Here is a 24189-nt window from a genome sequence, read left to right as displayed (position 1 = left end):
GCTGCCCTTCTGTGCCATCTCCACCCTAGAGGACAAGAAGAATTATGTATATGGTTAGACGTGGAGGCCAATAAGAGCTAGGCGACAGAAGCCAGAATTCCTTCCTGGGGGCCCCTGGGCCACCCCCCTGCCTCTCCACACCCTTTACCACCCTCTCTTCCTGTAGTTTCTCGGAATCTCTTGACCCAGGAAGGTCCAATTTCTGCTTTCTAAAGAAAACCCTTCAGGAGAGGCAGCATCCTGACTCCGCCTGGAAGTCTGGGCCATTTGGAGGGCGGAGCTGGGGGTGGTCAGGCAACGGGGCTGCCTAGGAGCAGGCACGTTCCCATAGATACACCAGTGAGTATTTAGATAGTGTCCTAAGGTAAACTAGACCGAAGCCCCAGGAAGCTGTGCCAGTCAACACCGTGAAGGACCACGCAGGCGGATTGTATATACAGTTACACTGGGTACACAGTGGGCGCTCAGAGGGTGTTTGCTGAGCTGTGAGTGTCCACCACGCATCCATGGTGGGGCCGGGGCTGGAGGTGTGGCTCAGTGGTAGAGAGCTTGCCTGAGGAGGTGTAGGAGGCCCTGGGCTTGATCCTCAGCCTCGGGAAGAGCAGGCAGGGAAAGGAGAGAAAAGAGTTTTACCTTAAAGATGCTGGGGTAGGAGAATGGAATCCACGTGAGAAAGAAACAGGTGTGTGCACCAGGGTGCGAGCCAGCTACAAGTTGGGCACCTTCATCTAACAAGTGTGGGCCGACAGGAGTGGGTAAGCAGAGAGCCACCTGGGGATGATTGAGAAGAAAAGGGTATACACTTCCTGAATGCCAACGAGGTGCCCGCCTTGGTCTTTTCATCCCTCCGCATGATTCTGAAGTGGGTAGTGTCCCAGTTTTACGGATAAAGAGACATAACCACTGAGAGATGGAATGACTTACCCAAGGTCACAGCCAGTCAACTACAGAGCTGGGATTGCAGCCCATATGCGCCTGGTGCCAAAGCCTTGCCTCCAGGGCCTGAAGACATCTGCTCTGGCTCTCCAGGAGGCCTTTGAGGAACCTGGAACTGACTGGACAGGTCCCCACTGCCACCACCTCACCTCCAGGTCTTGGGGACAAGGTCTTGGCTGGGCCCCAGGGGAGCACATTCCTGGGTTGACCCCTCACTCTTCTACCAGACTATCACCACCCACCTATTCACAGGCTGCACCCCCACCACCTCCCCCCCCCACACACACACATCCCATTCCTAGGATCCCCTTGGCTCAGTCCCTTGTCACTGGCCACCAAGCCCAGGCACTCATGTGACTGATCATTTAGACATAGTATTCAAATCTGATCAGTTTCCTCGGGGCTCCTGACCCTTCCCCCCCAATCCCCACCCCCACCCCCCCCCACCCCCGTGTGCCCTGGCTTCATGGCAGTGCCCCTCCCGTAGGTCGCTTCTTGGTGGACACCCTCCTCCCCTCCTTAAACCTCAGAAGCAGGCTTCCAGGGCTGGCCAGTTGATCTTGGGGCAAGTTACTGACTTAACCTCCTAGAGATTTGGCTGCCTCGTCTGGAAGAGAAGGCTGCTAAGCCCCAACTCACAGCTTTATAACAGAGGATCAAGAGCTTGCCTCCAGCCCTGAATGATGCCCAAGGATCTCTTAAGTTCAAAGTCAGCCTGGTCTTGAACATAGTGAGTTCCAGGGCAGCCATGGCCTGCCTCAAAAACTAACAGATAATAAAAAGAAATTTGTGAAGCACCAGGCACATGGGTTCTCAGTAAGAAGTACCTACTGTTCTACCCTGAGTTCACCCTTCTGGCCCTTCACCTGGAGTCCTTTTGACCCTTGACCTTTGCTGTCCCAGTGGAAAACCAATGGACTCGCTCTGATCCCGGGGTGAGTCCTAGACGACTACTGTGATTCTTACCGTGACAGTTCCCAGCCTCTCCTACCTCCATCCTTACCCCAAGCCCGTATGGACCTGTGACCCTCCCTCAGGACCTTTGGGTGTTCCTCGTTGCAGCCCGAACCCCCCACCCGCTTCCGCGTGCTCATCCCTGATCCCAGCCACTTCTGAGGGCCTTCCTGGGGCCTCGCACTGACTCAGCCCCTGTCTTACAGGCTCTCCAGGTGGCCCGGCAGTTCCTGTTGCAGCAAGCCTCCAGCCTGAACTCCCCCGGGAACAATGACGGTAAACAGGCGGCCTCTGCGGTGCAGGTGAGGGGGTGCACCCGCCCGCACCGGGCAGGGTTGGGATGGAGGACAGGGACTTGGGGGGATGCTAGGCCCAGGGAGAGGTCACAGACCCCTCAGAGCAAGCCCGCCTCCCCAGCCCCCACGCTCCTGAGGAAGCAGTCATTGCTGGGTGGGGCCGAGGCACTAACACCTCCCTCTCCACCTGAGTGGCCAGGCCTGGGTCTGCCTCGCTTCTTTGTCTGCACCTCTCTCTGGACCTGACTCACCGGGGCTCCTCCCGCCGGCTCTCAGGCTGTCCTCCTTCCTCCCCACGTGCTCCCCGGTCACCAGGCTGGGTCTTGGCCCCTCCCAGATTTCTCAGTTGAAGAATCACTGAGTCTCCCCTCCCCCTTATCTCTCCCAGTCTCTCCCTATTTCCTGTCTCTTGCCTGCTCTGTCTCTTGTGTTTTCCTTTGCACAATCTGCCCTTTTTTCCCTTCTCCCCTCCCCCCAGCCTGTCAGCCCATCTGGCTGGCTGGAGGGGGAGGGGGAGCGGCAGGAGGTGGGGAAGCCTGGCCTTCTGTTTACCTTTTGTGTCCCAAAGAACTCGGGAGAATCGCAGTCTGGGTCCCAATGGGTCACTACTCTGGCCAGCCGCTTCCTCCCAGCCGCCCGAGCCCCCACCCCGCTGGGGCAGAGCGGGTGGCTAGGACAGAGGACTGGATTAAGCCAGGCTCTGAAAGGAAGTTTTAAGTAAGGGATGGGGTGAGCACTGTGTAGAGTTGTTCCTGAGCCCTCTGAGGCCCCGAGGGGACCCGGAGAACTTAGGGGACAGGGACATAAGATAGACTCAGGGTACTTGAATGCTACAGCATGGTCCTGGAGAGGGTCCGGTGCTCACAGACAAGTTATCTATGCTTTTTTCTTTCTTTCTTTTAAGCATATGTTTGGAAAGTGCTTTGAAAAAGTTCAAGGTGCCAGACAGCTGTGCAGCCATGGCCATCGGTGGCCTCAGAGCAATCTAAGCGATCTGAGAGTTCTTCCGAGTTGGGAGCTGGCAAGCGGTTGTGGCTGGAGCGCAGAGGGGGACAAAGTCTGGAAAGGCAACAGGAGAGGGAGGGAGGGAGATCTCAAGGGGAGACAGTTCTCAGGGGGTGTGTGACTAGGTCGCAGAGGATGAGGGAGCGCCCCACGGATGTTCTCTGGGTCTCCAGCAGCGCTCCCCTTGCTGGCCTGGCTTAGCACCTCCTTATAAAAGCAGGCAGATGAGAGCAACCCCCCCAAAAAACACATACACACACACACACACACACACACACACACACACACACACACACTCCACAACTGGAAAGCTTCAAGTGAACCCAGCGGGACAGGAGGAGGTGGATGGACTTGGAGGAGGACCAGCATCAGGGGACTTTCCAGCTGGGTGCTGGGATGGTTATCTGAAGATCACTTCCTTAGGACGCCTTCCCCTGCCAAAGAGAGCTGCCTCGAACTGGGCTCCAAGAGAGAAAAGGTGGCCCTCGGCTTGCTTTCTTACCTCCCAGAAATCAGCTTCCTCACCCACCCAGCAGATACCATGTGTTCCCGTTTGTGTGCGTATGTGTATGTGCATGTGGAGGCCAAGATTACCTCTCGTGTCACCCCAAGATAGCTTCAGAATCATCACCACCTCCGCAGACAGTCTCTCAGTGGCCTGGGGCTCAGCAGTTAGGTTACCTTGGCTGGTCCCAGAGGTAGGGGTGGAAGATCAAACTCAGGGTCTTCTCAAGCATTTACCAAATGAGCCACCTAACCCTACCCCACCCCCTACCAGCCTGGATGCCGAGTGAGTATCCAAGGCTGGCCCTCTGCAAGTATCGTTGTCTTCATACCCATGGGAAAGCTGCTATTATTAATCCATTTGCAAATGAGAAAGCCAAGGCTCAGAGAGAGTATGTAACTAACTAGTCAGAGTCGCTCCATGCCCTAATTCCTGGTGCTGTGATAAAAGGCCCTGACAAAAATCAGCTTAGGGAAGGAAAGGTATATTTGGCTCACAAGTCCAAGTTACATTCCATCATCGCAGGGAAGTCGAGGCAGGAACTCAAGGCGGCACATCCCAGAGGCAGAGAGAATGGATGCATGTGTGTCTAGTGTCAGCTCGTCTTCTCTACTCTTCCACAGTCCAGGGAATGGTGCCAACATGCCACTCACTTCTGGGCTAGGCACCCCCCCCCCCCAATCAATTAATGTAATCAAGACAATCTCCTACAGGCATTCCCGAAAGCCAACCTGATCCAGACAATCCCTCATTGAGACTCTTCTCAAGCGATTCTAGGTTGTGTCAAGTTGACAGTTAAAACCGACTGCAACACCCTACGAATAAGGCCAGAGACTAGCCTGAGCCCAAAGGACTGGCTTCAGTTCTGCTCCATGTGGTACCCCGGTCAGTGACGTACCTGTGCCACCCAAGTCCCTGGGGTTCCCGAGCTTCTTCTCCCCAGTCCTGTCTATCCCGGGGTCAGGTCTGCCTCCCCTGCTTCCCACCATACCCCATCTTCACTGTCTGGGGGGGCGGGGTCGTGGGAACTCTGTCCTCAAGTAGGACCCAGGGCCAATGGAGAAATGGGACGCCTAAGGCCGGGCCCCTTAGCAGAAAGGATGTGCTGTGGGTTTGGGACTTGAGTGACGTGGGTAATGAAGGGAAGTTGTTGGGGTCCCATGGCCACATTCTGCTCCTGGACAGGTCACTTGTCCCTCACCTCCAACCTCATGTACCATCTTCCTGCAGCTAGCCTCGGTGAGCTTCAAGGCGGTATTAAGCCCAAGGAGTGGCCCTCGCTGTAACTAGAAATCAGTCACAGAAGTCACACATGGCCGGGGAGGAGTTCGAAGAGGACGTCAGGGCCAGCTTGGCTTCTTTCTCAGCCCCACAGTTCTGGAAGTTGTGCCTTTTCTTTGGCTTTGTGTTTTATGGAGGTTTTTTGGATTTTTGTTTGTTTTTGTTTTTGTTTAAGATAGGGTCTCATGTAGCCAGGCTGGCCTCCAGTTCTCTATGTAGATATAGATGAAGATGACCTTGAACTTCTGATCCTTCTGTCTCCACCTAGGATTACAGGCATGCACCACCACACCTGGTTTATGTAGTGCTAGGAGTTAACCCAGGGCTCTGTGTGTGTTGGACAAGTCCCTACCACTAAGCTACATTCCTACCCTCCTTCCCATCCCTGTAGTCCTGATTGGCCAGGAATTTACTAAATTGCCCAGGCTGACCTCAGACTTGAGGTAATCCTCCTGCCTCAGACTCCACGTACTGGGATGACAGGCACTAGACCCCTTTCCTGGCCACCACTGTCTTTCTGAGTCAACTTCAGTACAGAATTAGCCTGAGGATCTTCTGGTCGTTGGCAAGGGGGTAGACCCAAACCACCTGGCAGCCTGTGCCCCATACTATCCTCCTACCAGGGACCCCAGAGTCTATCCTCCAGGAGTTCAATTTGGATCCTCCCAACCCTCAGCCCCTAGATAACGTTTCCTCCATGTCAGACACTATCTCATTCCTCCGGATCGGGCCGCCTTACCCAGCACTCTGCATTCGAGGTGGGTGGAGAGCTGGGGCCCGAGTAGCATTGGCAGTCAGCCATCCTCCCGGCCATGGTGCTATTGATTGTGTTAGCTTTGAGGCTGGTCTCCAGACAGGGACTCCCAGCTGCTGAGCCTCCCAGCTGACCAGTGTCCATACTGACACACTCCAGCCCAGCGTGTCTGCAGAGATACCGTGAGAGAGCCTCCACTCACTTTTCAGAACCCCAAGATGGGCATGGTGATAGCTGGGTCAAACCATCCCACTGAGTCTATTTTGGCTCCATTTGGCTGGCTACCTGGAGATCAGCACACAGGGTGAAGTCCATCTCCACTGAGGCTTCTGCAGCCAGCTACTCAGCCAACTGACAGGAGGCTGGGGGGCCAGAAACACCTTCTCAGGCCATCTCTTCCATTCCCCGACTCCAAGTCAGAAAGCCCCAAGGAAGGCTAGGCCATGTCCTTGGCTCCTCTCTACCATCAGTCATTCCTGTCCTGGTGCCCAGTAGGGTCCTTGGGGTGTGTCTGCCTGCCCTCTCTCCTGACTCCTGTTCCTTTCTTGCAGTGGTTGGAACAAGTGACCTGGGAGTTGTCCTGAGTGACCCCTGGGATGTCCTTTATGCTCCACTCTGCTATTGTCCTTTGGGGCTGGGGGCTGGTTGTTTGACCTCCACCATCTAAATGGAGATGGTGTGCACTTCTCAGTGGTTGCTCTGGACATTCGGGGAGAGACGACCTGCTAAAGGGCTTAGCCACCTGCTTGGCACCTGCTCCCTCAGTCAGCAGCGTCATCATTGTCTCCAGCGTGAGGCTGAGAAGGGATGACGTTCAGCTCCCAGGCGAGATGGAGACACCGATGCTTATTAGCCTTTTCAAGGAGCAGTGATGAGGGCCGGTGAGGTGGCTCAGTGTGCAAAGTGCCTGTCACAGAAGCCCGGCAACCTGAGTTCGAGCCCCTAGAACCCAAAAGAGAATCAGCTCCAAAAGTTGTCCTTTGTGTAGGGGATACACACACTATTAATAATAATAATAAAATAATAATAAATTAATAAACAAGATTAGATTAATTTTTAAAAAGAACAAGCTGGGCGGTGGTGGTACATGCCTTTAAACCCAGTACTTAGGTGGAGGCAGAGGCAGGCAGATCCCTGAGTTCGAGGCCAGCCTGGTCTACAGAATGAGTTCCAGGACAGCCAAGGCTACACAGAGAAACCCTGTCTTGAAAAACCAGAAAATGAGGAGGAGGAAGAAACTTCACCCCAGAAAGGTTCTCTCTAAGGCTGGGCTGCTGAGTTGTCAAGACCCACAGGCTGAGGGACCTAGGGCTGAGCCTGCTGGTGGATGCCCAGAAGCAGGTGGATGGCAGCATAGAGAAGTCAGGCTGGAAGCACCTCAACACTGAGCCCATGGGCGGCCTTCCCTTCCTCCTCTTATGGGGAGCCCCAGCTGAGAAGCTGACAAGTCTCAGCCCTGATTTTGAGTTCAGTGACCTCAGGTCCTAGTCCTGGTGGTAAACATTTCTTTCCTTCCTTCCTTCTTTCTTTTTGGTTTTTCAAGACAGGGTTTCTCTGTGTAGCTCTGGCTGTCCTGGAACTTGCTCTGTATATAGATCAGTCTGGTCTTGAACTTAGAGATCCTCCTGCCTCTGCCCCCTGAGTGCTGGGATTAAAGCTGCATGCCACCACAGCCCGACTAAGTTTCTGTTTCTTCTTCTTCTTCTTCTTATTATTATTATTATTATTATTATTATTATTATTACTATTATTATTATTATTATTATTATTATTAGTTTTCTGGTCTGGATCAGTGTCTCATGTAGCTCAAACTGTCCTCAAACTCAATATATAGTCAAAGTTAACCTTGAATTCTTGACCCTCCTGCATCCACCCTTCTGGTATTTGGCATTACAGGTGTGCACCTGATTTTATGCAGTGCTGGGGTTCAACCCCAGGGCTTTTTGAATGTTAGGCAAGTGCTCTACCAACAGAGCCACAGCCCCAACTTTGGGGTTAAAGTGTCAAAGAGGGTAGTCACCCTGAGATCTCAGCCAATGGCCCTTCAAGTTAGACTAGCCCAGCCCGTCTGCCAGCCTGTGGTGGGACACTATCAGAGCACCTGTTCGCCACCATAGGACTGTGTAATGGCTTAAACTGCCTTGCTGTGACTGAGGGAGCTCAGAGAAGGTCGGGCTATGGGAAAATATGACGCCATTGTTTCTCCTCTGAACCGTTTTACTGTGGCTAAGTCCTCTGCACCTTCTAGAGTGCTGACAGGCTCAGGAGGCAGAAAGCTACTCTGCTTGGGCTTCGGGAATCCTGAATTCATTTCTTGTAGCCCAGTTCCTGTGTTTTATGTTTGAGGACAGTGATGTCCCAGAGAGGGCAAGTGACTGTAAGCCTGCTGGCCTGCTCTGCTTTCCACTCCACTGCAGATGTGAGTCCACTCACATGCACATCTCCAGAACGGTCCCAGCAGTGTGTGCTCTCTGGGCCTCTGCCCTGGACCACCATGTGCGCCATGAACACAGGTGTTCAGAGTGGTCTAGGTGGGCTCGTGCCAGAGTGCGATCATGTCAAGTGCGCTGCTTGGGGGAAGACAGGGTCTCACTGTGTAGCTCTGGCTGGCCTAGAATGTGCTGTGTCCACTGGGCTGACCTCAAACTCAGGAGATCTGCCTGTGTGCTGGAATTATAAGCCATCACCACCATGGCCAGCAGGTGGGATACTTTTGACTTGTCTCCCAGCTGCTCCTAAGCAGGTCACTTTGCTGGGATCTCAAACTAAGTAAGAACTGGAAGTAGCCCAGTGGTCTGTTCCGGTGCCGTCTCATCTCCCACACCTGGGACCACACATCCCTCGATCACAGCCATTTATTATTGATCATTGCTATACACTAGCCTCTGGCTACTGTCATTGTTACTCTTCCAGTAGCCTGAAGAGGTTGACACTATTAAATCATATGTCCAGAGACAAAGCTCTGTGGAGTGCAGTGGCTCTTATCTGTGATCACAGCGTTTGGAAGACTGAGACAAGAGGAGTTCAAGGCCAGCCTGGGCTAGAGAGTGAAAATATCTTCAAATAAAACAAAGTACAGAGGCATGGGCCTGTAATCCCAGCACTTGGGAAATAGGAAGATAAGAAGTTCAAGGCCAACCTGGGACACATGATGAGATCCTGTCTCATCACCACCTGCAAAAAAAAAACAAATATCATTTCAAACAAAAAATCAAAAGAGATGCAGCCCCATCGGTGGCAGAGCCAGAATATGAACCCAGGCAGGCGCACTGGAGAGACACTCTGCCATGCCCTAGGTACTACCTCTGACTGACGGGGTGCATCCCACAGGTGCCTGTGTCTGTGGCCATGATGTCGCAGCAGATGCTTACTCCGCAGCAGATGCAGCAGATCCTGTCACCTCCTCAGCTGCAGGCCCTGCTGCAGCAACAACAGGCTCTCATGCTCCAGCAGGTGAGTCTAGCCCCAGGGCAGCACCCCCGCCCCCTGAGCTTCACTGAGGACCTCTGCTGTGGCAGAAACCAGAGAGACTGCCCAGGCCAGACGGATCTGCCTTCCTCCAGGGCTGCTGGGAGAGTCCTCAGCTGCCTCCCACCCTTCCTTCCCACGAGCTAGCCTCCCTTCTGTCTCTAGAACTCTGGGGGAGCAGGGTGAAGCAGTGGAACACCATGCCCCCATCCCCCAACACACTCTCAGTGACATGCCGAAGAGTTCAGCTCGCGCTCTCTCTCTCTCTCTGCCTGGCCGTGTTCACGGAACTCTCTCATGCCCTGCCTGCAGGAGCCTTGGCAAGGCGGGGCTGGGTTTGCACCTAGCAGCTCCTGGAAACCAACCCCTCTTGTTCCCTCAGCTGCAGGAATATTACAAGAAGCAGCAAGAACAGCTCCACCTGCAGCTCCTCACCCAGCAGCAGGCTGGGAAACAGCAGCCCAAAGAGGTGAGGGGCTGCAGAGCCCGGCCCATGTCCCCCGAGTTCTCCAGCCCCAGCGGACAACCCAGCCTTCTTCAGCCTGATTTAAAAAAAAAAAAGGCCTTGTGGGAATAGTAGAAAACCAGGAGAATATTGGGAGGGGAGGGTTCAAGAAAGAAGTTAGGATGGACATTCACGTGCCACCAATTCTCTATCCCTACCCATTCTTTCTCTCCGTCCCTCAAATTGTACTGTCTCTGCGCATGTGTGTAGAAGTGTGTGCACGTCATCGGATGTGTCTGGTGGCCTTTGCTTATATCCAGTGGACCCATGTCGTACCATCTTGCTGCCCACTTTGTCCCTTGGTCAGCCAGCTGTCCCATCTGGAGGACCCTCAGCGGTGTACCTCCCTGACCTTAGCCGCCCTAGCTCCTGTCCCGTCCCATGATGCCTTGCACGGCCCTCACCAGTTTACTCTCACAGCTCCCCAGCCCAGCTCTGCCCCACCCCCTGCCACACACACAGTGCCTCCTGAGAGGTGACCTCAGGTCCCTGTGTCCCAGGCATGTCTCCTTCCTGACCAGACTGCGGCCCCACTTCAGGTTGCCCTTCCCAGCATGCTGCTCGGATGGTCTCCAGCCATTCCCCACCGCTTTAGCTCCTCCAGTGCATTTTCAGTTGCTCCAGATCTGGTTTTGAATCTAGGCTGTTTATCCTCTTGCCTCAGTGACTTACACACCAGCCCGCTCCCCAGGGCAGGCAGGCAGAGATCCTGGCCTCTCAAACATCCAGGACGTGTTTGGCTCTCTGGGCTCAGGAAACTTGCTGACAGCCTGACTTGTCAGTGCCTGTGTGAAGGACTGAGTGGGGAGGGGTCGGGAACGCACACGCAGGGAACCAGGAGCTTGTGTCTGGGCGATTCTGGTGTCACTGTTCAAGGACTCAGCTGAGGCTGCTCAGGTCCCATCTACTCCTTAGATACTCCTGCATTTAAAAAGTAAAATAGGATGGGGGGGGATGCAAAGTCTCCACCCCCCCTAGAAGAAGGGGGTCCTGGGCATGTGGGAAGGGTCTCCTCCAGGTGGGAGTGGTCCCCAGATCTGACGGGCTCATCTATCACTGTGATGAGAGCACCCCCCCCCCCCCAGGCGCACAGCTGCGGGTGTGCATAGCTGAAGCCGCTGCGGAGGGGGAGGAGGGAGGAGGAGGGAGGGCGTCGTGCTGCGTGTCTGGGTCTGGCTGTGTGTGTTTGCGCGTGTGCGTGCGTGCGTGCATGCGTGTGTTTACTGCGAGAAGGCATGCAGCCCTATGGAAGCTGGGCCGGGAGCAGAGAAGCTGCAGCTGCAGACGCTACCACGGCAGCTCCAGGGGCTGACAGGCCCTGGGAGGGGGTGGCGGCGGCGTGGGGGCCAGATGGCACGGCTGAGGCCAACGGCACCCCCCTCTGCCCACCCCCTCGGGCTCCCTCCCAGGCTCTGGGGAACAAACAGCTGGCCTTCCAGCAGCAGCTCCTGCAGATGCAACAGTTGCAGCAACAGCACTTGCTCAACCTGCAGAGGCAGGGGCTGGTCAGCCTGCAGCCTAGCCAAGCCTCAGGGCCCCTCCAGGCCCTCCCGCAAGGTGAGCGTTGCCCCGCCCCGCCCCGCCCCGCCCCCAGTCCCGAGCGTTCCCCAAGCCCGGGGTGAGGCACAGGCTCTGTGTTGGGCTCCCAGCCAACCAGCCTCTCTCTCCTGCAGCAGCCGTGTGCCCGACAGACCTGCCTCAGCTGTGGAAGGGCGAGGGTGCCCCAGGGCAGCCTGCTGAGGACAGCGTCAGGCAGGAGGGGCTGGACCTCGCCAGCACAGCTGCCACCGCTACCTCGTTCGCCAGCCCCCCCAAGGTCTCCCCACCCCTCTCCCACCACCCCTTACCCAACGGACAGCCCACTGTGCTCACATCTCGGAGAGACAGGTACGGATGGCCCCAGGGCGTAGCACGTGCCAAGGCCCTGCTCTGGCTTGTACCTGGAACCCCAAGGGTGGCACCATGGTGGGGACTGAGAGGGAAGAAGGGGCTGGAGCTCAGGGCCAGGAGTTCACCTCCTCCCTCGGGTATACAGACTGGGGAGCCAGCAGTCAGACAAAAGCTGGACCCAGGCTGCTGAGGAGGCGCTGTTGGGCTCTGACCACTACCTTTTCCTCCACTTCCAGCTCCTCTCATGAGGAGACCCCCAGTTCCCACCCCCTTTATGGACATGGAGAATGCAAGTGGCCTGGCTGTGAGACCCTGTGTGAAGACCTGGGCCAGTTTATCAAGTAGGTGTCACCCAGCCTCTCCCCGAAGGGCCCCTCTCTGTCCAGCCTCCTGTCACCTGCGGTCCTAATGTCCCCGCTGAGCTGAGCTGCGGGGTGGCCTAGCTCTTCCTCTGCTTTCCCGCCCCCCATCTTCCTGCTGGCAGCTTCCCCCTCCCACCCCAGAACAGGGGTGTCAGTGGAGGAAGCCTATCTCTCCACATCCTGGAGAGTGATGGCCAGCCGAGGACAGGCAGGGTGGGAGGCAGACAGGCGGCTGGCAGCAGGCGGCCAGCCGCCACCACAGTGCCAAGCTCTGTCACTGACTGATTAACTCCGCTGTCTCCCGGACCCTTGCAGCATCAGGGTCAAACAAATTGTTTTCACGCTTCGTCAGAGGTTTACTTAATTAGTTCATTTGCAATTAGATCTCTCTATAGCCCGGTTTTAGCTAAGACATCAAAGGAGGCTGAGGAGAAAGCTTCCTCAGTCGCTGCCCCCACCCTTTGTTCCATTCCCTTCTCTCCTTTGTATCTCTTATTCTGTCTGCTTTTCTGGCGAGGGGCTGGCTGACAGAGTTGGGGTTGGAGGATGGGTTGGAGGGGTGAAGTCAGAAAGCCCAGGGCTCACTCTACCCTGACCTCCTCCTATCTCTAAGACACCTCAACACAGAACACGCCTTGGATGACCGGAGCACGGCCCAATGCCGCGTGCAGATGCAGGTGGTCCAACAGCTGGAGATCCAGGTGTGCTCCAGGGTGTGCAGGGAGGGTCACACAGGGGACTCAGCCTTGCCCAAGGGGCAGGGGGTGTCCTGGGAGGGTCCTGTGCTCAGAGCCAACATCTTAGGCTCTCTGGGTCTTAATTACCACAGTGTGAGATGCGGACTGATGAGTTGTGAGGGTGAGCTGAGTGTGAGGCTGTGTGCTCAGTGAGGTGTTTTATATGCTGTGTGAACACAAGGCTGATGTGAGTGGCTAGCATACAGCCTTCTTTGTGCTGTGCTTCTTCAGCCATCCAGGTAGCCTCAGAGAGGCTGCCATGCCTGCATTGATACCATCCCCATGTGACTCGAGCACAGAAACTTTCAAGTGGCCACTCAGTGACTGGAGGAATTGGGATTAGAGCCAGGTACCCTGGCTCCTGCATGGAGTTCTCAAGAGAGTCAGTCAGCCATCCATGTTTATCCATCTCTGGCTCCTAACAGGGCGCCCTGTGGAGAGAGGATAGTTGTAAGATGCATCAAATTTATGAATGGAGGAAGTGAATCATCCATCCATTCCCACATACCTCTCAGTAGGAACCAGGCAGGCACTGGGGTTGTTCAACCACAGATTCTGCCTTCCGTGGGGAGAAAGGGCACATTGCTGGTTGGAAGAGGCCGTCCGTGTGTAAGGATGGTGTAGACTGAGCCTAGGATGTCCACGGAGAAAGGGAGAGAGTGTCACATCCTGGCCCTGAGGGTGTGGAGGTCCAGAAGGCAAAGAATGCCTGAGGCCTTCAGAAAGTTTTCAGAAGTAAGGCACAGAGGGAGCAGATGTTTCTGTGTGTGTGTGTAAGAGAGTATGGGTGTGTGTATGTGTGTGATTGTGTATATGTGTGAGTGTGTGTGTATTTGTCCATGTGAGTGTGTGTGTGAGAGAGAGAGAGAGTGTGTGTGAGTGTTGGGGCTTTTGAGGAGTATTCTGGTGAAGGATGGCATGTAGGGATAAGGACCCATTGTCTTCCCTCACTGTGGCCCTTATCTGTGTCTTTTCACAGCTGGCCAAGGAGAGCGAGAGGTTGCAGGCCATGATGGCGCATCTGCATATGCGGCCTTCAGAGCCCAAGCCCTTCAGCCAGCCAGTGAGTACCCCACTTCCCTGCATGCCCCCAGCCCTTCCACAGCATACCCTGGCCTTCAGGGGACAGCTCCTTGGGTGCTTTACTTAGCACCTTCGCCATGGCTCACAGCTGAACCCAGCCCCTGGCTCCTCCTCATTCTCCAAGGTGACCGTCTCTGCAGACCCATTCCCAGATGGCCTTGTGCACCCCCCAACTTCAGCCGCCGCCCCTGTCACACCCCTGCGACCCCCGGGCCTGGGTTCTGCCTCTTTGCACAGTGGAGGCCCTGCTCGCAGGAGAAGCAGCGACAAATTCTGCTCCCCCATCTCCTCAGGTGAGGCTGCTGTGGGAGGGGTGATTTCCCCCCTAGGCGGGTACCCAATCTGGCTGCCTCACCTTCTGCCTGTTTCCCCCAGAGCTGGCCCAGAATCATGAGTTCTACAAGAATGCTGATGTCAGGCCCCCCTTCACCTACGCCTCCCTTATCCGCCAGGTAAGTGTGGAAGGTAGGAGTGGGGAAGGCAGGTTGGTTGTCCTCAGGCCTCCTGGTACCTGACCATAAGGTCCCTGCCTCCAAGAGGATCCTGGGACCCTCTCCTCCGATCTTCCTCCTGGAGGCTGCGGCTGGAGTTTGCCTACAGCTCAGAGCATATTCCCGTTCATTTTCACTGTCGTATCCACAGTGTCATGCTATTTTCTGCATATATACATACACTTAGCCTCCTCCCTCTCTGTTCCTTCTCTCCTGTCCATAATCCTCATGTTCTCAATGCTCACGTGATATTCATAAACACATGTGTCCATTCTGTGGGACTTCCTACAGGTATGCATTCTCTCACACTCTCATGGTGCACTTTGCCCAAATAAGGACAAATTCCCAACCGCCTCAAGAATGGTGCTTCTTTGCTTCCTCCGGAAAGGGCATGTGAAGCCCTGTTTTCCCCTCACCCCCAAGCCCAGAAGAGGCTCCTCTGTCCCTTGTGCACATGTGTAGCCTCTGGAGGCGGGGCCCCCAATACCCTCAGCCCCCGTTAGCTCATTGGCCTTGCTGGGACACCCAGCCCGCCACACAGAGGCCTGCATCTACCCATCTGGTCCACATACACACTGCAGCGGGTGAGTCGGGCTGCAGAGAAGGGTGAAAACCCAGGGCTGGGAACCCTCCCGGCGTCAGCTGAGGCTGAGGCTGAGGCTCTCTGCTCTCTCCTTGCCTACAGGCCATTCTGGAAACCCCAGATAGGCAGCTGACTCTAAACGAGATCTATAACTGGTTCACCAGGATGTTCGCTTATTTCCGAAGGAATACTGCCACCTGGAAGGTGAGACCCTGCCCTCTATCCCCCCTCATCTGCTCTTACTTCTTAAACCTCCATCTCATTGAGACCGAGGCTGCCGCCACATAGTCCGTCCCCTCAACAGTTCTGCAGAAATAGCCCGTCAGGGCCACACACCTCACTCTTAGCAGGAGGTCAGAGTGTTCCTAACTACCCCTTTGTGAATCAGGGACTGGCCATATTGTCCAGGCTGGTCTTAAAACCCTGGGTTCAAATGATCCCCCTGCCCCCACCTCCCTGAGTGCCAGGGTTACAAGTGTGGGTCACCACACCCTGTTAGGCAGTGCTGGGCACAGAACCCAGCCCTGTGTGTGCTAGGCTTGCACAGGAACTTCCTTTTAATGAACTTGGCCAGCTTTGTGTTGTCTCTTTAATGGGAAGAAATGAATTCTCTCTTCTATGGCACTTCTAAGGTACAGAGAACTCAGCCCTGTGAGACTGAGGGCCTCAGAGGGTGAATGCTTGGTAGCAGGTCCTAGGGTAAATCCATAGGTACTTCATGGATCTAGATTCTGTAACTAAAGGCTCATATGAAGTCCAGGAAGAGGTCGCAGGTATATGGCCCAGATACATGGGTGGACTGAGGCCCATGGACCATTCCTAGGGACACAAATGGGCACTCACACGCCACCCAGCTAACCTATGTAGCGGGGAGATCCAATTAGTCGTTTAACACTTTCAGTCCTAAGCATTTCCTAGGAGACCGGAGGAATGCAAGACCCTAGGAAAAGGGACACAGAGATGTGGGCTGGGGCACTCAACCACTCTGTAGTCAAGATAGGGTGTGCGTGCGCACACTTTGTGTGTCTTGCACTATGCAGCAAGGTGGGAAGGTGATATCTAAATTAAGAAGGAGGAGGAGGAGGAGGGAGTATTGGCCCCTTCAGGAAGTCTAGACGCAGGAGGGGGCGTCTCTATCTCAGAACTCTAATTGTATCCCTGGCTCTCGGGTCCCCCTGCTGGCCAGTGAAAAAAACTGCAGCGAAACAGACCGCCTCCGTTCTCAGTTCTCACAGCACGTGTAACGGAGGCCCTGGGGCCGGCACTGCCAAGCACTAGGTGCGGTCTGCTGTTGCCCAGCCTTTTCTACCTTGGTAATGTACAAAGGGCTTTTAGAAGGGCCTACCACATCATCTTCCCTTTCCTATGCCAAGCTCTCAAAGCTTAGAGAGACTGTGTGGCTGGGACAGCCATTCTGATTGGCTATGAGTGATGTCACTTCCTGGCAACCACAGTCCTGCTATCTTTTTGAGCCAACATCGAGTTCTGGGGCCACCTGGTCCCGCCTCCAACCTCCAGGCCAGGTTGGAAGGCAGGCTTTACAAATAATACAGTCACACTACATTAAACCTGCAGTTTAGTACAGTGTGGAGCCTGGTTTCTGTGTGGAAGCAGGTTCAGGTGGCTTTCTTGGTTTCTCAGTGGCCGTGTTAAAACAACTCATCTGGTCACTTGGTCTCTGTTTCATCCCTCCTACACAGTGGTCCAGATACACAATGTGTCTGTGTTGCTACCTGCACCACCCAGGGGCCCACACAGACACATCCGGTCAGACTATCTTGGCTTGAGATCTACATTGTCCTTGAGAGTTTTCAGCCAGCCAACTTCATTCATGGTATTGGGGGGGAAATGCAGCCGTGGTTCCTTCCCTCTGATTCTGTTCCATCTGTTTTACACATCCTCTGGGTCATCTTGCTCTACTTTATTTGGGTTTCTTAGTCCCCACCTGCACCCCTTCTGGCCCCCATCCATGAGGTGATGCTGTCTACTTTAGACCCAGAGCATCCAGGCTTGGGAGCGGGTGTGGGCCAGGCCAGCTGCCATTTCTTGGGGACAGAGCTACCATCTGCCAAGCTGATGGTCCTCACTAGCCCTCCCATGGCCATCCCCTCCTAGGGCCTGTGTTGTGGGCCCATCCTTTTGTTTACGCAGCCTCCGCCAGACCCCTTAAATTGCCGTTAATGTTTCAGCGTAACGAATTAGTCTCTCATCACGAATCAGGCTTCGAAACGAGGGAAAAAAAGCCCCGGCGAGGCCACCCTCGGAAATTGGGGTCATTCTCATTTGCAAAGCGGAGGATCGGAGCCCCGTAATGCGGGCAAATTTATTCCGAGGCAGGAGCCCCGGCGTGATTAGGCCCTTTGTAATTATCGCTCCGTGAGATTCCACTCCAGCCGCCCGCCTCCCTCGTGGATTAGCAAGCGAGTCGGAAAAATACACAGGATTTAATTAGAGGCAAATTAAAATTGGTAATGAAATCGGGCCAGTTGCAAGAGGCAAGAGTTGGATGGGAGAGAGGGAGAGAGAATCTCCAGGGGCGCCCACTGCCCGCCCTGCCCGCTTTCTTCCCCGTTTAGAAATGTAAAGAGGAGACGGGGATGGGGCGAATGGAGGAGGCTGATGGGGGACAGGTAATGGGGACAGGGCTGGGACTGGCGATGAGAGACAGAAAAACAGCAGAGAGTTGTGGAGGTGGGACCAAGGGACCTGGGGACAAGGAGATGGGTAGATCGGGGCCCTCACTCAGGCTTCCAGAGGGAATTAGGCCCAGCAACCCCCACCCATGTGTCCTACCAACCAGGTGACCTCAATTTCTGAAGTCCTCTTGCCAGGAGGAGGTGGTGGTAACAAGGTGACTTACCCTCTCTCTGTCTTCTTGTCTCACAGCTGTGCATTTAGGCCGTCCTTTCAAGTTAGCAATGTGTTTCCCCGTGTGTGTATGTATTGGGCTCCACTGTATGCCTGTGTTCCCAGGAAGCTCTTTAGAGCCATAGCTCAAAGCCTCAGGCTCCATAGAGGGAGCGAGAAGCACGAGGTAGTTGTGGAAGTTATTTGCAAGCCCAGAGTTCCTTGTGTGCCTCAGGTGCAGTGTCCCAGCTTCTCTAAGCCACCAGGGTCCATGGTCAGTCTTACAGTCAGAAGCCAGGGGGCTGGAGAGATGGCTCAGAGGTTAAGATCACTGGCTGCTTTTCTAAAAGACCTGGGTTCAATTCTCAGCACCCACATGGCAAGTCACAACTGTCTATAACTCCTGTTCCAGGGGATCCAACACGCTCACACAGATATACACACAGGCAAAACACCAATGTACATTTAAAAAAAAAAAAAAAAAGACTCCTCCTTTAAAAAATCAGAAATCAGGGCTGGAGAGATGGCTTAGAGGTTAAGAGCACTGGCTGTTCTTTCAGAGGTCCTGAGTTCAATTCCCAGCAACCACATGGTGGCTCACAGCCATCTGTAATGAGATCTGGTGCCCTCTTCTGGCCTGCAGTCATACATGCTGTATACATGATAAATAAATCTTAAAGAAAAAAAAATCAGCAATCAGGAATGACTGCTGTCAGTGTGAGGAGGGAAAGGAACATTTCATTTCATTGTCTGCAGCATATTCTCTTTTCTTTCTTTTGAAACAGGGCCTCTTTATGTAGTCCTAGCTGGCCCGGAACTCCCTCTATAGACCAGGTTGGCCTCTGCCTCCCACTTTAAGGAATAAAGGCCTGTGCCACCACATCCTATCCAAGACAACATTTTCTAAGACGAGGCAAGAGTGGGGAGGGCCTCCCGGCAGCAGGGCCAGTGAGAGTCTTCCCTCTCTCCGTCTGGGCTGTGTGGGAGGTTGTTGCTCCCTGGGACATGAGATGTGGGACCATGGGAGGATGCTCTGTATATTCACCGGAATGGCGGTGAACCCCATTTACTGTATCCCTAGAATGCCGTGCGCCACAACCTCAGCCTGCATAAATGCTTCGTCCGCGTGGAGAACGTCAAGGGGGCTGTGTGGACCGTGGATGAGCGGGAATATCAGAAACGAAGGCCGCCAAAGATGACAGGGTATGTGGGCCCCAGCTGGGCGAGCTGTGCCCAAGCGTGGCCTGAACCAGGCCAGCCCCTGCTTCTCAAAGACACCTGGGCTCCAAACACCACCCTGAAAGGGGAATGTGAGTGTCAAGGGTGGAGGAGACCAGTGCTTGGCAAGCTGCATGGACGTGACAGACAGTCGGGAGATGGCATTGATGTCTTCTGTTCTCACTTCTGACTAAGAGGAGGAGTCAAGGGGGACAGGGTACCAGAGAGGTGACTCCCACAGGAGTCATGGCCAGAGCTGGGATGTGGGCTGAGGTGAGAGCTGCCACCCACACTCCTCCCAATCGTAGGAGGAGAACCCTGGGCCCCACCTCTGTTTCACAGAGGAAAAATTGAGTGGAGAGGGCTGGCAGGAAGCCACTCAGCAGGTTGGTGGCAGAGCTGGGTCCAGGGCCGGGTATCACATCAGGTTTGTTTGTGATGTTTCACCACACAGTAGGTCAGAACCTTCCCTTCCCACACCAGTGCCTACTCTCTCTCCTGTACACACGCCAGAGGCTCCTGCTCAGGGGAGGCCTGCAATAGGCTTAGATATTTTTTTTAAAGATTTATTTATTTATTTATTATATATGAGTGCTATGTCTGCATGTATGCCTGCAGGCCAGAAGAGAGCACCAGATCCTGTTATAGATGGTTGTGAGCCACCATGTGGTTGCTGAATTGAACTCGGGACCTGGAAGAGCAGCCAGTGCTCTTAACCTCTCCAGCCCCGGGCTAAGATACCTTTAGTACCTGATGTTTCTTCTACCCAAGCATAGCCTTGCTGTGGAAGTGCAGGGCAGCAGGTGCAGGGCACCACTGCGAAATGCCCTACTATGTGTCTACATGCTGCCTCCGCCCTTGATAATGTCATCTCATTCCCAGCCTGGGCCCTGGTGCCCTTCTGCTTCTCCCTGCGCGCAGTGTGAGTTCTGAGATGTTCTGTGGGAGGCAGACAGCTTCGGTCTTGGCTTCCCCAGAGCCTGTGGCTTCTGGAGCAGAAGGGCCCCTCTTGGGGGATGGTGCTCCTGGGAGCAGGTGTGAGCACATGGCTCGTCTCTCCTAAGTTCGAGAGTTCCAGAAAGTGGAGTTTATGTACAAGGAGTGATATAAGTTGTAGATCAGGCTTTGTTCGCCAATGTCAGAGAATAGGCATGGTGGTACAGTGCTGTGTTCCCAGAGCTTAGGAGGTAGAAGCTGGAGGATCAGGAGTTCAAGGCCAGCCTCAGCTACAGGCACTTCAGCACCCAGCCTGGGCTATGCGAGACCCTGTTCCTTTTTCTTTTGTTTTTGTTTGTTTTTTAGACAGGGTTTTTCTGTTTATTCCTGACTTTCCTGGAATTCACTCTGTAGACCAGGTTGGCCTGAAACTCCGTAGACCAGAGGCCTGTCTGCCTCTGCCTCATGAGTGCTAGGATTAAAGGCATGCCCTTCGGCTAAGACCCTGGAGAGGGAGGGAGGGAGGGAGAGAGGAAGGGAGGGAGGGAGAGAGGAAGGGAGGGAGGGAGGGAGGGAATGATGAGAGAGAGAAACTGCGGGCCATACCCTGTGAAAGGGGAATTCTGAGAGTACTGCTCCTGCTTTCCAGCCTATCAGCTCTAAGGCTGGCAGTCCGTGCTCCCTGCAGGGCTGTGTGCGTTAAGAACAGAGCAGAGAGAACAGAGAGGACCCACCTGTAGCCTCCCCTGTAGCAATGGGAGAGCGAAGTGCATCTCTTCATTCTGTTTTAGAATCAGGACGGTCATGTGTAGACCGGTGAGTTGAGGTCACCTTCTCTTCCCTAGGAGTCCCACTCTGGTGAAGAACATGATCTCGGGCCTCAGTTATGGGGCACTTAACGCCAGCTACCAGGTGACTGAGCCCACCTGCCCCCCTCTGCTCTGCCCTTGTCTTTGCTTACACTTCTCCCCCAGTGGATGAGGGTGGGTAGGAAGGGGGGTGAAGAGCACTCCCCGTTCTTGGCCTCAGCCCTCGGCCGCTCGACCCTACTCCAACTCTGTACCAGTGTGCACCTCTGATTTCAAGCCTGCATTTGGGAAGAGTGGGCATGTCACATGCAGACTGGGACAGCCAATGGAGTCCCATCCCTCAGCCCATCACACTAGGGTCCTCTGTCCCCAGAGGCGGTGAGGTAGAGGGCTTCCTAGGCCAGAACAGTTTTCCAGGGAAGCTGGCGGTGGGATGAGGACTTCTGGCTGGTGTGTGTTGGGGGGTAGGGGGAGAGTTGACCAGATAGATCAATGTGCCATCCACGTGAGGGCTCTGACAGTGGGGAAGGGTCTCCAGCCACTGAGAGCCCCACCCTGTGTGCCCCAGGCTGCCCTGGCAGAGAGCAGCTTCCCCCTACTCAGCAGTCCTGGTATGCTGAACCCTGGCTCGGCCAGCAGCCTTCTGCCCCTTGGCCAGGATGACATGGGTGCCCCTGGGGAGCCACTGCCAAGCAACGGGAGCAGCAGCCCCCCTCGCCTCTCCCCTCCTCAGTACAGGTGAGCTCACACAAGCCCCTCAGATGTGGACGGTGGCTCATCTGCCCCGCAGCATCTCTACGCAATGGACAAGTGGTCGCTTCCCCTGCCCTTCATCTTTCTATATTCGTCCTTCTTCCCCATCACCCCTCCCACTTCTGCCTCTCTCTCTTCTCTTCACACAGTGCCTGGGGGAGGTCAGACCTCAGATGATAGGATCCTGGCAGGGTCCTGGGCTTCTGGATGAATTTGTGGGAGGAAGGGGAAGCCCTGGCACCCACATGCTCATATCACCCTTTCCATCAGTCACCAGGTGCAAGTAAAAGAGGAACCCGCTGAGGCAGAGGAAGACAGGCGGCCAGGGCCTCCCCTGGGTGCCCCCAACCCCAGCACTGTGGGGCCTCCGGAAGACAGGGACCTGGAGGAAGACCTGCCAGGAGAGGACATGTCCTAAGGGCTGGGTGGGCAGGCAGGGCAGGCCAAGACCCTGCCGCCCAGTCCGGACCCCAGCCCACCCACCCCACTCTACAGCCCCTCCAACCTCAAGGCACTTCGGGGACTCGGACGGGGGAGACCTGGGCCGGCAGCTCCCCAAGCCACCTGACTGACAGACGCCTGGGGGCAGGCACATCCCTGCCCCCTGAGAGGACACAGAACCCTTGGCCCGGGACCCATAGAGGACATGGAGGGCCCAGACCCTCTCAGACCCTCCCCTGTATCCCGACCACCACCAGCAGCAGCAGGGCCCTCCCCCCACCAGCGCTCCCTTCCAGGGCCCCTTAGCACAGGGGAGAGCCGCAGGCGGGGCTGAGACACCCTCACATCCCTGACCTTCTTCTCCTGCCCTGGCTGTGGCAGAGGTTTCTGGCCAGAGGACCCTTCCTGGTTCATCCTCCCTTACCCTTCCCAACTGTGAAGATTATAATGTTCTCCAGCCCCAGCTCCCTGCTCAATGGGGCAAGCAGACTGGGAACGCAGCTGCAGCCCAGCCCCTCAAGCTGCTGGGGTGGGGCAAGTTGTGCCCTGCCCTTCCCCCTCCCCGACCTGAGGCAGGACCCAGACAGACTAAACAGGCCTCCACCCCACCCTGTTTGCTGGGTGCTCCTGCGGCACCCCAACTCGAAGCACTGAGGGACACCCCCCCCCATGCTGGGCACCTTCAGACCTGTATGCATAGGTGACCTGAGTATCACAGTATGGGAGAGAGCCAGGCAGGAACCATCCTCAGCCCCAGCCTGCGGGCCCCCTGCACTGGGGTCCTCTCACCCCCTCAGCACCTCTTCCTGTCCCCCCAGTTAAACGGATGACCAAAGACCTTTCTTATGCCGGAAGCAAAAACCAAATCTTTTTGTTGGCTTTTTCCTTTGTCGCCTGCCGAGCACCCCCACCCCCTCTTCGCCCTGGCCCCAGGCTGGAAGCCATCCCTCCACTTAAGTTATTCTTTAAAACCAAAGTTTACAGTGTCTGTTGGTGGCAAGACCCTCTCCTCTCCCCCACCCCCCGCCCCAGGGTCCAGGGGTCCTGCCCAGTTCCCCTCTGCTCTTACCCCCCCTAAGGAGAAGGGAGAGGGCAGAATTGTGCCCCCACCCCTGGGCTGCTTTCTGGGGGCTCTTCAGACCCCTGCATAGGACCAAGTCCCCATCATGCTGGGAGAGTGGATTCTAGCAGAAGAGCTGGAAAACGTTGAGATTCCACAGACCCCCTATGGGGGACCCACAACCCAAGGCCATGGACTGGGTGTCAGGGATGCCCAGAGCACCCTGCCACGGCCCCTTCCCTGAGAAAGACTCCTTGGACATGTCCCAGGAGAACCCCTGTCACCACCAACCCCTGTCCCACCCCACACAAGCCGCCCTCCTTAGAGGCAAGGGGCCCCGGCCTCCCCCATGTATCCCCACCTGTGTTCCGTTTGACCAGCACAGAAATATTAAAGTCCTCTATTTACCGGGGCCTGTGTGTGTCACCAAGGCGAGGGAGGGGAGGGCCCTTGGAGCCGGAAGATTTGCTGAGGACAAGAGTGGCGGGCAAGCCGGAGCACAGGTCCTCCTGGGTCCCTCTCCCAGCTGGTACCCTGCGTGAACCAGACTTCTAACCTCCAGTCCTGAATGCCAGACCCTGTTGCAGGTCGGTTGCTGACAGGGCGTTCTCAGCCAGGGCACCCTGCTCCATCCAGGAGAGTATTACATCTCATGACCGCAGCCTCGGCCATTGTGGCTAAGTGTGTGCTGCCCCACACATGATGCCCAACTAAGCCATCATGTCACCTGGCTGGCCACGTCAGATGTGCGTCCTGACGACAGGGTTGGTTACTGTTGGCCCTGAGGTACATGGGTCTGCAGTGGCATAGTGCAGGTGCCTCTGGGTTGGGAAAAGAATGGTCTGGTCCATTCAGGGGACCCTGGATGGGGAGGAGGAAGAGACGGAGAGAAGTGACTCAACTCTTAGTCCCAAGGTGAGTTCTGTCCGTGGGTGACATCCCCTTGGAGCACTGCTCCCTGGGCCGCCCTGCCCTGGGCCTCATCTGCAGGTCCTCTCCTACCCCGGTGTCAGCTAGTGATGCCGGGGAGGCTGGTCAGCAGGCTGGACGGGGAGGGGCACAGAAGGGAAGCAGCGGAGCACCCTGCAAGCCAAACGCTGCTTCTCAACCTCGGGGACTCCTCGGGGACGCTGTGGGACGTTGTGGGACGCTGTGGGCCGGGTGACCTCGCCTGCGGACCCACCCTGGCTCACTGACCTCTCTCGCCTTAGTTCCTCCACCTAGTCCTCTGTACACTCGGCAAGAGTCTGAGATCTCCTGTGTCTGTCTATGCAC

At 55.5% G+C, this 24189-nt stretch overlaps 1 protein-coding gene across 2 annotated transcripts in view; it reads left to right on the top strand.

The window, feature by feature from the left end:
- Positions 1-23326, top strand: part of Foxp4 (forkhead box P4) — a 54298-nt gene extending 30972 nt beyond the window's left edge. Inside the window, exons 3-17 of one of the 2 annotated variants that reach the window (XM_052745561.1) lie at positions 2097-2192; positions 9062-9184; positions 9582-9668; positions 11114-11261; positions 11381-11591; positions 11831-11935; positions 12570-12657; positions 13673-13756; positions 13901-14069; positions 14152-14228; positions 14953-15054; positions 18779-18900; positions 20697-20763; positions 21229-21398; positions 21684-23326. In XM_052745561.1, coding sequence (XP_052601521.1) covers positions 2097-2192; positions 9062-9184; positions 9582-9668; positions 11114-11261; positions 11381-11591; positions 11831-11935; positions 12570-12657; positions 13673-13756; positions 13901-14069; positions 14152-14228; positions 14953-15054; positions 18779-18900; positions 20697-20763; positions 21229-21398; positions 21684-21831 — 1797 coding nt within the window. In that variant the 3' untranslated portion in view covers positions 21832-23326. Of the gene's footprint in view, positions 1-2096; positions 2193-9061; positions 9185-9581; positions 9669-11113; positions 11262-11377; positions 11592-11830; positions 11936-12569; positions 12658-13672; positions 13757-13900; positions 14070-14151; positions 14229-14952; positions 15055-18778; positions 18901-20696; positions 20764-21228; positions 21399-21683 lie in introns of both variants that reach the window. The other variant, XM_052745560.1, reaches the window with a different exon arrangement.
- Positions 23327-24189: the final 863 nt, after the last annotated feature.

This window comes from Peromyscus californicus, unplaced genomic scaffold (genome assembly GCF_007827085.1).
Source record: "Peromyscus californicus insignis strain IS unplaced genomic scaffold, ASM782708v3 Scaffold_19__1_contigs__length_69161282, whole genome shotgun sequence".
Classification (NCBI taxonomy): Eukaryota; Metazoa; Chordata; class Mammalia; order Rodentia; family Cricetidae; genus Peromyscus; species Peromyscus californicus.
The sequence above is the reverse complement of the archived record's forward strand: the minus strand, read 5'-3'. Positions and strand labels throughout refer to the sequence as shown.